Raw genomic sequence first — 14,536 nt, 5'->3', positions numbered from 1 at the left:
AGATCCTGAATGTGTTTGTCTTTGTTTAAAAAAAACTTTTTCTCGGAATGGAAGCCTTCTGTTTAGTGTCGGATCTTGTTTTACAAAAAAATAGCTTTAATAATAGCATTCATTTTTTACATTAGGAACTCAAAAAATCAATTTCCTTATATAACTGAATTCCTTTTATGCGTAAATATAGGGTATTATTGTTGACCTCATGTGATCATTTTAATTTTTTATCTAAACTATTCCAGGGCAATTTACAGCAACATACATTAAATTCCAAACAGGTTAATGAACAGCTTCATTATTCATCAGTACCGCTATTTAGGTGTTTTTCTCATTTTATTAGCTTGTACTTGTCATTTTGGATGAAATTTTCAGCATTTATTCTTCAGAAATATGAAATTTGATGTTTTTTGGTTAAACTAAAACATAAAGTTGAATGAAGAAACTTGTTTTTTACACAAAACTGAAAGATAAAAATTGGTGGAACCACCAGTTGAACTATTCTCACGAATAGTGCGTTAGATAGGGCGTTTTCTAATCTTTAAATTAGAAAATTTTCAAACATGTAATTTTGATTTTGTTTTGAAGTTATTGTTATCAACATGAGGTGAACTTATCATAATTTTACCAACGTATATTTTCAACTTTGTGCCTTTCAAAAATGAATTCCAAATATTTAGCTAGAATAACATCAACTAAACTATAAGATAGCTTTTATTATCGTGAACAAATCAGCCGAAGACATTAAACCTGAGCTGATTTAAAAGAGTTACGAGGTTTTGTCCAGCACAAAGCCTGTTCTGCCCTACTGTGGTCCCCAATTATATTTTTTCACGTAAAGTCTCGTAAATTCAAATTTCTTTAAGACACCTTTTATCAAGTCCCGATTGAGATTGAATTCGACGTGACCCTTTTGTTGCCACTCAGTGCCGTTTGAAATGTTAAATTTTAAAATATAATATATAATTAAACGTCGATTGAATAAACCGAGAAAAAATTAGGAAAATAGATTCAGAGAGTTTTGATGAGTTAGAAAATTCATCAGCGAACCATCTTTGAATTCTAATCCAAATCTCTTATACTAGCTGAATTAATAAAGAAAAATGTTTGAATGGATGAAATTTTGAAATTTATAATCGCGTGATGCAAAACAATCATATTCCAGTATATGGAAACGAGATCGAAAAGGGGATCTTTAAAATGCATTTTGATGCATTCTAGCCCAGACAGGTTAATGAAATATAAAAATATTAATTAAAAAAAATTGCAGTAATACAACAATCCGTCATACAGGGTTAATTTTTTTACGACACCGAAAAATGTTAAAATTCGTACATTTATCGCTCGATTTTTTTTAAATTTTCTTCGAAAATCAAAAACTTAAAAAAAAACTCTCTCACGAATTCATCATTATTTTGTTATCATTAAATGAAAATTTTATTACATAATAATAAAATGAAAATGGAATAAGTGTATTCAATCACGTCTAGTTAATTAAAATAATTAAGGAGGGGGGGGGGGGGGGGGGGTAGGGTCTAACGGGCAAAAAAAAAACACCATTTTCACGATTTTTTTCTAGAGCTATCGTTCAAACAAATGTATTCAAATGTTTTGCATTATACAAAGCATTGTTAAAAGAACATTTAGTAATTTTTTTCGTAGAAAAATATTGAAAAATGAACCGGTGACGGAGCACTTTCGAGGATGCCTTTTAGAAAACAGGATTTGCGGTGGACACTGTATCTCAGCACAGAATCATCTGAAGTCAAAAAATCAGAGCAAAATATTTTTAATAGATGTTTTTCTGGACCCCAACGTTTTTATTTAACTTAAAAAAAATTTATGAAATTTTTGTGGCTGTTTGAAGTAAAAACTACGATTTTTCTCGAAAAAATCTGCCATTTTTTTATCTGTAAAATCTCCCCAAAGTAAAAAAAAAAGAAAAGAAAAACGTTGGGGTTTGGTATTTTATATGTAGAAAATATGTTCCAAATTTGAAAAGAATCGGATAAGTAGTTTTCAAGTGACGATGTCCACGGGCTTTAAAAATGTGCTTTCGAGAAAAACGCGTTTGAAGTTTCTGCTCTTGCTTTCTTGCAGTATTAGATAGGAGGAGATAAAGGCCTATAATTTCTACAGTTTTGCTTCAATTGACTTGAAAATTTGACACAACATTCTTGAAATGTTTTACAATAAGAAAATAAAAAAATAAAAAAATCGTTTTTTTTATGTGTTAGACCCTACCCCCACCCCTTAAAACACTCAATCATATTTTTTAAATAATAGAAAACCCAACTGTTGTGAATCAAATTTAACAAAAAACTAAATAAAAATAATTAAAATGAACTACATGGCAAGATGTTTTGATACCTTCCATATAACTAACTCACAACAGTAAATTTTTATAAGCTACTTCGGTTCACAAAGTCTACGTTTCCCAAAAATTCTCAACTCGTTACGATCAATAAACTCCGATCAATGAATCTCAACACTAATACCCATTCCAATAACAAGACCAATCGATCGCGAACCGCCAAAAATGCATTTCAACCCTGCCGCAACTTTCCTTTTACTGTCCGACTCTATCAACGGTATAAGGATAAGTACAAGTTATCCATTCAACCGTTCACATAGCCGGTCCGCCCCAAAGATCATTAGCCGGCGTAAAACTGACGTAGAGGTGCCCGAAATACGAGAGAAAAAAAAACCAACTGAACTTAAAGCAGCTCACTTCCTGAATCTCGCGAGGGGCCGGTTTTTGTGTCCAACTTTTTTTTTTAGAAGCGTGTGTTGCAACATTTAAAAAGTACTTACTCAATACACTGAAACCCGCACACGGTTACACCCTTACCCGAACCTTACAGAAGTGCAAGGTCGATGTCACTTCTTGGGCATTGCGCTTTTTGTTGTCAGGGTTTGTTTTTTTTTCGGTATTTAATATAAATGTCGTCGACACGATAAATACAAGGAGTAGTTGAGTACCATGACTTTTAGTTGTATTCATACATGTAGGTTCCAGATCAACTATCCATCGGTTAAGCGAAAACTTGCTACGACATTCGATTTGACTCATGCGTGTTTTTTCTCTGTTTATTGATCGATATGTATACTAACTGCATCTAAATGTGCAGTTTATTTTTAGGCGGCGTGTTCGCAAAATTGGAGCATTACGTGGACTAGCAATGGAATGCAAGTTCAGCCTAATATGTTAAGTGAATTCACCAACGAATTTTCAATGCAAAAACCTATATGATTTCATATCTGAGAACGTTTCTGTCATCACATATCACTTAGTCAAGATTCAGCAGCATATATCTTGTCAATTATTTAAGTCGTTAGCCAATCCTAAAGTCTTTGTAATCTCCGCCAATATCACTCAAAATCCACCTTTGTTTGCATCAGTTTTGACTTCTTCGCCAATCTCCTGGAGCGCGATCGCCTCAGCATCGCGATCACCAAAGCTAACGTGTTATTTCGTCGGAGCTACAAAAAATAAACAACAGCGTATACAAAAAATCTTACGCTAATCGGTTGAATTTTTTTAATGGTCATCTCCTTCTTCATGGGATACAGGCGTGCGCCAGCCTTTCTGGTGGACAATAAAACAACGATCGCTCAACTAAAGAACCGGATCAAGATCAACGCACGAAGTTCTCAGCTCTGACATTTATTGATTCTGGACACTTACTGGGACTTGGAGGGCTGGGTGGGTCTCTGAAGTACACGCACACACACCTTTGCGGGTGTATTTTCTTGTTGAATCGCGTCCTGGATCGTAGGTGGAGGGGCGGAATCCATAAATAGAAGAAGGAATGAACATTTTTGCTAAAATCTTGAAAATCCGGGACGGATGAAGGAATAAAGCCATTTTGTCGGTGCACAAATGTCAACTACGCCGTAATTTTATTGCTGGGATTGGGATTATGTTCTACTGATGGATTCAGAATCCGGGGGGATCGAAGACTGTCTGGATCGGAATAATGAAAACTGTATCGCAGCCAAATGTTAATGAGCTATGGAGTAAGTGTTGATTATGGTCATAAAATTGTGAGCTCATTTACGATCAACATTTTGACGATAGAAATTGTTTCAAATAATCCGAGCGACCTTTTTATGGTTGTTGAATGGATTGATTCGGAATAAATGATACAAACGGTTCGAGAACAGATACGCTTAAGATATTATTTAATTTATATTAATGAATTGTATTGTATTGTATTAGAAATTGTATTGTTTTAATTGTTATCTGAAATCAGTTATACATATTTTTTTTTGCTCTCAAAAATCTCCCTCAAACGGGAAATCGGAAAAAATCAAAATTTCAATATTGATGCCAAACGACTTAAAACTGCATAAACATCGAAATCTGATGTTATCTAAAAAACTTGTTTTGAATAATCGACTTTAAAAAAAAAATCAGTAAAAGAAGGACCAATGGAAATACGGAAAATCGTAATTTAAATCGAATGCCAAATGAATTAGAAATCCTTGAAACGTCGATAGTTGGTGTTATCTCGAAGACACATTTTTGGCCAAAAATCTACTTTCTGAGCTTTAGTAAGTTTTCTGGAAATCGGCCGATTTTACGAATAACGGCCAAGTCACAGAAAGTTGACATCAAAATTAAAATTTCGTTTTTTTTTCGAATTTCTTTGATCATTACATTACATTGCATCGCATTACATCACATGACATTAAATTACATTACATTACATTACATTACATTACATTACATTACATTACATTACATTACATTACATTACATTACATTACATTACATTTGTAAGACTGGCTGTTAGCCAATCGGCAGATTTACGATGAACCCCTAACAATCCCTAGGGTCGGCAAGCTTACACAAAACTAAGTTGCAGGGAAATTCGGGAGAGCTAAAGAAAACTCCTCAGATAAAGTTCGGTACCGTTTAATGATGCAGTTTTGATCACCCACCACTTTCTTAACTTAGCTAGCTAACCTTATTCCGTGTACTGATTCCTTCCTTGACGTCGAGCTCGGGTTCGGTGAGGTCGGCTTGGAAGCTGGCTGGCTCTAGCGGGTCGTGTTGCTGTACCCGGTCCCACCTTGGGTGCTGAACCGGGCACTGATGGTCCTTGGACGGTAAGCAAGCGGCGTGGATGCTGAGTACCTGACCCCACCTTGGGTGCTGAATCAGGTACGAGGGTAAGTAGCACCGGCGGTGGTCGGTCGATGTTATCGGTGGCGCACTAGGTCCTTCGACGATGAACGAAGCGCGTGGCGACGTCGTACCTGGCCCCACCTTGGGTGCTGAACCAGGTACGGAATTGAGTAACACCGACAGCGGTCGGTTGAGGTGGTAGAGCGCTGTGGCGCTCTCAGGGCTCGGTTGATTAAAAATCAATCCGAAACAGCGGGGTCCTGGTAAGGTTCAGGATCAGATTAACATGGTATTTTTGGCAGGGGGCAAAATGGCGTGGGGTTACCTGGAGTTCCAATCAAAAGCGACTCGAGATTGGCTTTTCCTTTAGGAATCTTCTGCTGGTGGTGAATCCTGTTCTTTTTGGAATCTTGCTGAACAAATCACCACAGTTCAAATTTTATAAAATGTTGATATGATCCTTCAGTTGATTTTGGATCGGTTCTGTGCGTTCGCGAACTATCTGCAGAGTAAAATGGTCATTTCCATTTTGACCGGCTCTGACCCCATTCGCGTTCATTGCCCCCGTCCCGCGCTCGTTTTCGCTTCGCCCTATCGCACGCTTCGCCTTTTCGCTTGAAGACTACGGCTCACATCTCTGCACTGCGCTCTGGTGGTGGGTTGATGAACGACCACTTTTCGCCCGGTCGTTCGCCTGGTTAGCGTGGCTTGGTGAACTGCTTCACCAAGGAGAACCCCTTAACCCCCACAAACAACACTGCAACATTTATTTTAAAAAAACTACAGCAAGATCACCGCGGCCTCCTTCGACTGACTAGCAACGCTTACACATTACATTACATTACATTACATTACATTACATTACATTACATTACATTACATTACATTACATTACATTACATTACATTACATTACATTACATTACATTACATTACATTACATTACATTACATTACATTACATTACATTACATTACATTACATTACATTACATTACATTACATTACATTACATTACATTACATTACATTACATTACATTACATTACATTACATTACATTACATTACATTACATTACATTACATTACATTACATTACATTACATTACATTACATTACATTACATTTCATTACATTACATTAATATAATGACATTACATTTAAAAAAAATAACAGAATAACAATAAAATGAATAAAAAAAAATATAAAAAAAAAACAAAAAAATGTCTTATGTACTCACAACAATTTTTGCTATGTTTATTTTTGGTGTTTCATGACTAATCTATTTATGAATTAATAAATCCTTCCTTTTCTAAAAAAAATACATTTTTTTTTCAAATATTAACAATTACTTAACTTTGTAAGGCAATGTAATTATTTTCTCGAAAAGTTTAAATCTAAATAACTAAGCTTCGGGAAAAATTTTGGGGTAAATAAAAAAATTCTTAGCAAAAATAAGCATTAAATAAACCCACAAGTTATTTCAACTAGAGTTTAATAATTTATACCTTCTACAAAAAAAATTAACTCTTTAATGGATGGATGGCTAAACCATGGCACTGAATTGTGGCCCGCGGAGCTTTAATAAGCTTCAATGTTATGAAAAAAGAATAATGCTTATAAAATAGAGCAAGGTTATAAAATTTGTGAACTTCCTAATAATTAGAAATTTTAAAAAATCTTCGACTTTATTTCAAATTTTCGCCCTTTAGAATATGAATCGGATTACTAAACGTAATTTTGGAGACAATTAAAAGTCGCTTCATTGAGCTTGAAAATCCGCGCATCGAATAAATTTATTCAAAAGCTTGTAATAAAAGCCAAACAACACCAAATTGCCGAAATATTCTGAGTTTCGGGCTTGATATTGGAATTTGAAAACAAATTTCAAGATATTGGAAACCATTGTGTGCTTTTCTATTCATCTACCATTTTCCGTTAACGTAAGCTTAATACCAGGATTATTACAAATGGAACACTGCGAAATGTGCTGTGACACCCAGTTTGAGAAAAAATGTAATCAGGTTTGTCTGCTGGGCTTCTTTAAACAAAATTGGGTGAAGTGTAGAATAATCTCAAGCAATAAAAAATTTTGAAATATCCTGCATTTTACAAACATGGTTTGCTGATGAAAGGTTGTTAGCGAACCGGGAAAATCGGGAATCTCAGGAATACCGCGAAAATGTATGGAATTTCATTTCTTCACCGGGTAGCTGGAAAAAACCAAATTTTTTTTTAAATATTTCCAAATGGATTTAGCTTGTAAGAAATTTTTAGGGTCATGAGAAATGAAATTGTATTTGTGTTCTCAAATAATAATTCAAACAGCAGACACTAAGCCTATGTTTGACGTTCTGAGTTTAATTCTGTTCATGACCTCTATATTGTTATATAGAGGTAAAGAAAATAAATTCATTAGTTTTGATTCATTTTAGGAAAATATTAGGAAATTAGAAAGATAAACTCATAGTTATCCATTGCATATCAAGAGGCCGTTGCTGAGTTTTGATTCCACAGATTTTTGAGTAATTTTGTTGAAGAATGTAATACTTGAGCAGAAAAGCATAAGTGCAATTTAGTCAATTTCGATAATTTACACATTTTTGAAAAATATATGGAAAATGACAAAACACATCAATTTAAAAGCGTGTTTTCTCGAGGTTAGTTTTTATGCATTTATACCCCTTTAACTCCAAAGGCCTATTTTTGTGATTAAAAAATCAATTAACATTTACTTTTTAAATTTCTTTATTTTTCCAAACTTCTGTAACCTTTGTTGACGAATTTTTACTTATTTTTTAAAGTTTACCATTGAATCTGAAGTATGACACACTAGAGGAAAACTTATTGCACTAATTTGCATTGAATATACTTATTTCAATAAAATGCCCCGAAGCTCGTCAAAATTAGGTGTGAACTTGTGAACTTTGTGAACACAACAAAGAGTACATGATGTAAACCTGTTTAATACTTGGATTAGAATTCATATACTGAATATATATGTGTAACTTTTATATAAATATTTTTCTGGGTTCGGTATCAAATATTTTTTCGAAGTTTAAATATAGCTAGAGATTATATTAAGGGGGGGGGGGGGGGGGGGGGGTGGTAGGGTCTAACACTTTCAAAAAATCGATTTTTTTATTTTTTTATTTTCTTATTGTTAAACATTTCAAGAATGTTGTGTCAAATTTTCAAGTCAATGGAAGCAAAACTGTAGAAATTATAGGCATTTATCTCCTCCTATCTTATACTGCAAGAAAGCAAGAGCAGAAACTTCAAACGCGTTTTTCTCGAAAGCACATTTTTAAAGTCCGTGGACATCGTCATTTGAAAACTACTTATCCGATTCTTTTCAAATTTGGAACATATTTTCTACATATAAAATACCAGACCCCAACGTTTTTCTTTTTTTTTTTACTTTGGTTTTACAGATAAAAAATGGCGAATTTCTTCGTGAAAAATCGTAGTATTTACTTCAAACAACCACAAAAAAACATCTATTAAAAATATGTTGCTCTGATTTTTTGACTTCAGATGATTCTGTGCTGAGATACAGTGTCCACCGCAAATCCTGTTTTCTAAAAGGCATCCTCGAAAGTGCTCCGTCACCGGTTCATTTTTCAATATTTTTCTACGAAAAAAATTACTAAATGTTCTTTTAACAATGCTTTGTATAATGCAAAACATTTGAATACATTTGTTTGAACGATAGCTCTAGAAAAAAATCGTGAAAATGGTGTTTTCCCGTTAGACCCTACCCCCCCCCCTTAATAAGGAAATTGATTTCTAAAACCATTTTCTTAATCATCACCATCACACAGATTCGAAAAAAATTACTGAAATGATTCAAAACAAATAAGAATAACGTTTCAAATCAACGCTATTTTCGGTAAGTCAATTATAAATTATTTAAAGTTATGTTCCTTACTCTGAAATTGAAATTTGCTTGAATATAAATTTTAAGCAGTCTAGTTAACAAATTTGAAACCAATATTTCCGAATTTCCGAAAATGAACGCGGATTAAAATTTCTAATGAAATCAGAATTAAAAGCATTGGACATAAAAATGCCCCCAAATAGTACACATAAAATATAACGCCAGATTTAAAAATAAATTAAATCTGAATCCTAAAATGAATTTCAGATCAGGTCAGAAATTAATCATAATGAAAAATTGTTGAGCAAATGAATTCATCTTAAATTACATATCTTTTCTTCATTTCCAATAGATTGTAAATACCACTGTTATATCTTGAATTTGAAATAATACATTCAAAATTTTAAATGTTAGTTTTCATTAGGAAAAAAATCCATTTTGAACTCAAAAGAATTTTTTCAAAACAATTTGTTTAGGATTGGATTCAATTTGATGATAAAAAGAAAATATTTAATTTTATTTTAACAGTGCCAGTGATCAAAGTCAGAGATAAAATAATTTTTTATATCCGAATTCTACCAGTTTAGGTTAGGTTGAAAAGGTTAATTTTTCAATTCACAATAATATTTTTATTTATTTATTTATTTAATTTTATTTGATAAAAATAAACATAAGGAATGAGATTAATTAAAAAATCATAATCTGTTAACAAAAGATGATTTATAGTAACAAAAGTAAGTCAACGTTTATCAATTTTCATGCGCACGTTTTTATTTTTTAAAATTTCAAGCTCGGAATGTTTTTTCGCTGGTATTCAAAATATTGGGTCCAGGAGAGGACAGAACGTAGAAATTATGTTCTTCCTCTTAAAATATATGCATTTATAGGTTAAAGACTATGTTTTCAGAACACAAAAACTCCGAATTGACAAACAAGGACAAACTGTTAAAAAATAGTTCTTAAAATGTAAGTCGTTTGACTGTAAAATTTGACTTATCTATTTCAAAATACAAAAAAATTCTTTATAATTCGGATAATGTATTATAGGTAAAATTTAAACAAAATATGAAAATAAACAAAAAAAGTTTTTTAACATTTCAAAAGGATTAAAAAAACATCTTAAAACTTATTTACGGAATGTAATTGATAACTCTAGCATTTCGGTCCCGATGTATAAATGGTTTATGTATTAGATTTTGGCGTCTTGAACTCGAATCGTTTGTCTATGATGTTTTGGTGGTATAGAATATACCTACAAGTTTAAAAATGAGTAAGTTATGAAGTTATGAGTAAAATTAATCATTGATAACTGATGAACTAACAAATCTACACGAAAGGAATTTTGAATTGGTTCATTATACTTCATTCAATAAAGAAATTATATTATATAAAAATAATAAATAAAAGTTAAATTTGATAGTTTTTGAAAATTTGGAAAACTATCATTACTAATATTGTTGACATTACTGAAAAAAGTTGAAAAAAGGGTTTATTTCATTTAACAAATGTCTAGAGCCCTGCAAAACGATTTGATTTTTGCTTTAAACAAATAGAAAATTTCTAAATCTTTTTTAGCAGAAGTTGAAATTAATTGCAATGTTTGGGGAAACTTTAAAATCAATTTGAGAATTTTATTTAAAATTTGTTTATAGTATTTTAAACTTTCGTCAAAAAGTGCAGAAGTTATAAATAATTTTTACCTATTTTCAGAAGTTACATATTGCTTAAGAAAATAAATTAAATGCATATTTGGATTAAGACAACCAGCTAATAGCTTCTAAATCCTCTGCACCTCCAAAAATGAGAATATTTTAGCCTTGTGTAGTTAATCAAAATACTTTTGAATTGGGATTTGAGCATTTAGAGCAAGAAACATAAAAGAAAATTAAGGCTCAAATTCGTTTCTTAATGAATATTTCATATCTGCAGAAAATTAGCAATGAAATGAACGATTTTTTCATAATCAAAGTGATTAGTAATACTGGATACTAAGGAAAATAGGGATACTAGGTTTTTTTTCTTTTAGCGAATACTGTTTTCGTGTTAAATATCGTGAGCGGTCAACACTTGACACTTGGCTAAAGGATAAGATTTATATTCTGAACTTCTCCTGATAAACTTCGCAATGAAAACGCATTCTAAAGACTAGGTAGGGTTTTTGTGTGTCAAGATTTGAGTTTCAATACAAAAGGTTTATTAAATTGCAAATCGAAATTGACAATTAAAATAAGTTTCAATTCGTGAACGTCATATATTATCGAAGGGTTTAAAAGGGTTTAAACCACCCCCCCCTCCCCCCACTCCCCGTTCGCACAGTCTTGTGCCAAACAAACTCGCCTTCTGTAGATAAAGTTTATGTAATACTAAAAAACAATTCAAGCTCAAACAGATTAATGTTTTATAGAAAACACAAAAATTGCTGCAAAACTCCTTTGTTATTTGGTGATCGAAATGTGAAATCTCATTGCCATGACAAACAAAGTATTCAAAGATTATCTCTTCAACTCTGCAATTATGCTGTTTCCATAAAACAAAAGCGACATTTCCAAGAACGAACTTATCTCTCGAAAATCTATAGGTACTGATGGTGATATTCGATCTCATATCGTTAAGTGCGAGTTTTTCACACTAAGCTTGACTCGATCTCCTAAGATTGATTAATGGAAGGCACTTGAAAGAACTGTAACAAGACGCACCATGACGACGAAGGCAAAAATCTTTGCGCAAACGCGTAAAGCTTCGTGTTCATCACCCTTGTACCAAACCACCCACCCACGGTCGCTTTGCCTCCAATTACAGGGAAAAACAACGACGCCGACGACGCGCGACGCCAAGCGAACGCGGGTCCTGCGAGATGGGATCTCGTGTTCTACCCGAATGTCCGGAATCCGAGCGGTCGGCCGGCCGTTCGAAGCGCGTTGTTCTAGTCCAGAGAATTTGACTGATATAAAAGGCGTCGTCGGGTCGTCCAAAGGTACAGTCAAATTGTACGACTTCAAACAACAACTATTCAACACAGACCTCTCGTTTTTTCTTCGTTCGCGAAACAATCATTCAAAATGTTCCGATTGGTAATTATCTCTCTGATTTTGCTTTGTGATTGATTTCAGTTTTTATCTGTGAGATCGAAATGTGATACAATATGAATTATGATTTTTGTGTCGTTTCCCTTTCGTAGGTGGTGTTGTCTGCTGTTCTCGCCGTTGCCGCTGCTGCCCCAGGCCTGATCCACTCGGCCCCAGTTGCATACACTTCGGTGGTCCATCAGCCAGCCCTTGTGGCCCAGAAGGAAATCTCCTACCAGAAGAGCATCATCGAGGAGCCAACTGTGGTCCATGCCGGAACCGTTCTGAAGAACATCCCAACTGGAATCACCCACCACAGCTCCTCGGTTGTCCATCATGATGCCAAGATCTCCGAGCCAATCTTCGCCCCAGCCGTGAAGAAGACCATCGTTGAGACCCCAGTGGAGAAGACCGTCCTGCACAAGACCTACGCTGCTGCCCCCGTTGTCACTTACGCCGCTGCTCCAGCTGTGACCTATGCTGCCGCTCCGATTGCCAAGGCTGCTTACGTCGAGGCTGCCCCAGTTGCCTACGCTCACGCTGCCCCAGTTGCTCACTACGGATACGCCGCTGCCCCAGCTCTGAGCTACGCTGCCAGCTACCCATCGATCTACAGCCACCAGCCAGCGGCCGTTTATGCCAAATACTAAGCAGCACCAGTGCACGGTAGATTTTGAAGATGACTGTCGAGTTGCTTTTCTTTTGTTCACGAAATTTAGATTGTTTCCGGTGAAAGATGAGAAAAGTAATGGATGAGTGGAAAATAAAGCGATTACGAGTGATATTAAATTAACATAATGAGCATTTATTTCAAAATTTATTGAGAAAAGAACATTCTGAGATAAGGAATAAAAAATCCACCCCTTATTTCTATCGATATTGCGTATTTAAAAATTAGAATAGGCCTCTGAAGCTCTTTCGTCTATTTGCATATCCATCGTTAGTTAAAAAAATAAGTTTTTGATTCCCAACTTTTTTTTGCAACCGCCAATGGCGTAGAGGATAACGATCAAATCTTCTAAGCCAACGGTCATGCGATCGAATCCCGGTCACAGAATACATAGTACACTTTCTATGGGTTGGTGGTTTTTGATTTTGAAAGATTCTAGCCATCATATCCTCGAAAGATGTATGCTTAGTGTTAAGTTCATGGAATCTCTTCGAGGAAACATCAAGTTTCATTCGGATCCAATAGATATGTGTTTGTGTTCGTTTTTTGAAATAACTTTTCCGTTTCACGACGAAACTTGATGAACATAATCACTCGGTCAATGGCAATCGTTCTTCACATTCGCCAGATCACGCTTCACTTATTCTAACCACCTCGCTCGTTGCGTCCCTGCACGTCTATTGCTTACCGGATTCGTAGCGAACACCCGTTTTGTAGGACCGTTGTCCGGCATTCTCGCAACATGTCCTGCCCAGCGCACAATGGGGAAAATAGTGTACAAACCGCGAAGAAATTCAATATCTTTTGTCCTACATGACCCAAATCTATGAAATTATACTTTCCTTTAGTGAAAATTTTTCGATTGGACATAGTTTCAAACGCTACACAAGCTTGCGAACGGAGATATAGTGCCTTTTTAACCCCTAATTCCCCTATATTTTGTAAACATTTCAGAAAAACACTGTTTCGAACCAGAGAATTTTGAACAAAAGTAGATCTATCGTGTGTAATTTTTTCTGAGGAATCGAATGAAGGCTGTTTTGGCCACCGCACGCTTCAGAAAATGGAGTTATGGCTGTTTTTACCCTCAATTCCCCTATATTTTTCAATTATTTCTGAAAAAAGCTGGTTCGGACTTGAAAATTTTGAACCAAATGGGTTGTATCTTGTGTGGTTTTTTCCGAGCAATCAAATGTAGGCTGTTTGAGATACGTTCAAAAAGGTTCAAAATTTTCAAGTCTGAACATGCATTTTCTTAACAATTTGAAAAATTGAAGGGAATTGAAGGTAAAACAGCCATAACTCCATTTTCCAAAGAGTGCGGTGGCTCAAACAGCCTTCATTAGATTCCTCGGAAAAAATCACACAAGATGCGTCCCAATAGATTCAAAATTTTCAAGTCCGAACATGCGTTCTCTTAACAATTTGGAAAATGTAGGGGAATTGAAGGTAAAACAGCTATAACTCAGTTTTCCGAAGCGTGCGGTGGCTCAAAAAGCCTTCATTCGATTCCTCGGAAAAAACTCCACAAAATACAACCCATTTGGTTGAAAATTATCAAGTCCCAACATGCTTTTTCTGAGCTATTTGAAAAATGTTGGGCAATTGAGGGTAAAACAGCCATAACTCCTGTTTCCAATCCGTGCGGTGGCTCAAATAGGCTTCGTTGAATTCCTGGAAAAAAATCACATAGGATACAACCCATTTGGCTCAAAATTTTCAAGTCCGAACATGCTTTTTTCTGAAATTATTGAAAAATGTAGGGGAATTGAGGGTAAAAACAGCCATAACTCCATTTTC

General features: G+C 34.6%; 1 protein-coding gene across 1 annotated transcript; it reads left to right on the top strand.

Annotated features, from left to right (window-relative positions):
- Positions 1–11,936: 11,936 nt before the first annotated feature.
- LOC129756892 (cuticle protein 16.5-like) lies at positions 11,937–12,864 on the top strand. Its single transcript, XM_055753935.1, has 2 exons — positions 11,937–12,072; positions 12,180–12,864. The coding sequence occupies exons 1-2, from the start codon at positions 12,061–12,063 to the stop codon at positions 12,714–12,716; spliced, it is 549 nt and encodes a 182-aa protein (XP_055609910.1). The 5' UTR covers positions 11,937–12,060; the 3' UTR covers positions 12,717–12,864.
- Positions 12,865–14,536: the final 1,672 nt, after the last annotated feature.

This window comes from Uranotaenia lowii, chromosome 3, assembly GCF_029784155.1.
Source record: "Uranotaenia lowii strain MFRU-FL chromosome 3, ASM2978415v1, whole genome shotgun sequence".
Lineage (NCBI taxonomy): Eukaryota > Metazoa > Arthropoda > Insecta > Diptera > Culicidae > Uranotaenia > Uranotaenia lowii.
This window is presented reverse-complemented; position numbering and strand designations above follow the sequence as displayed.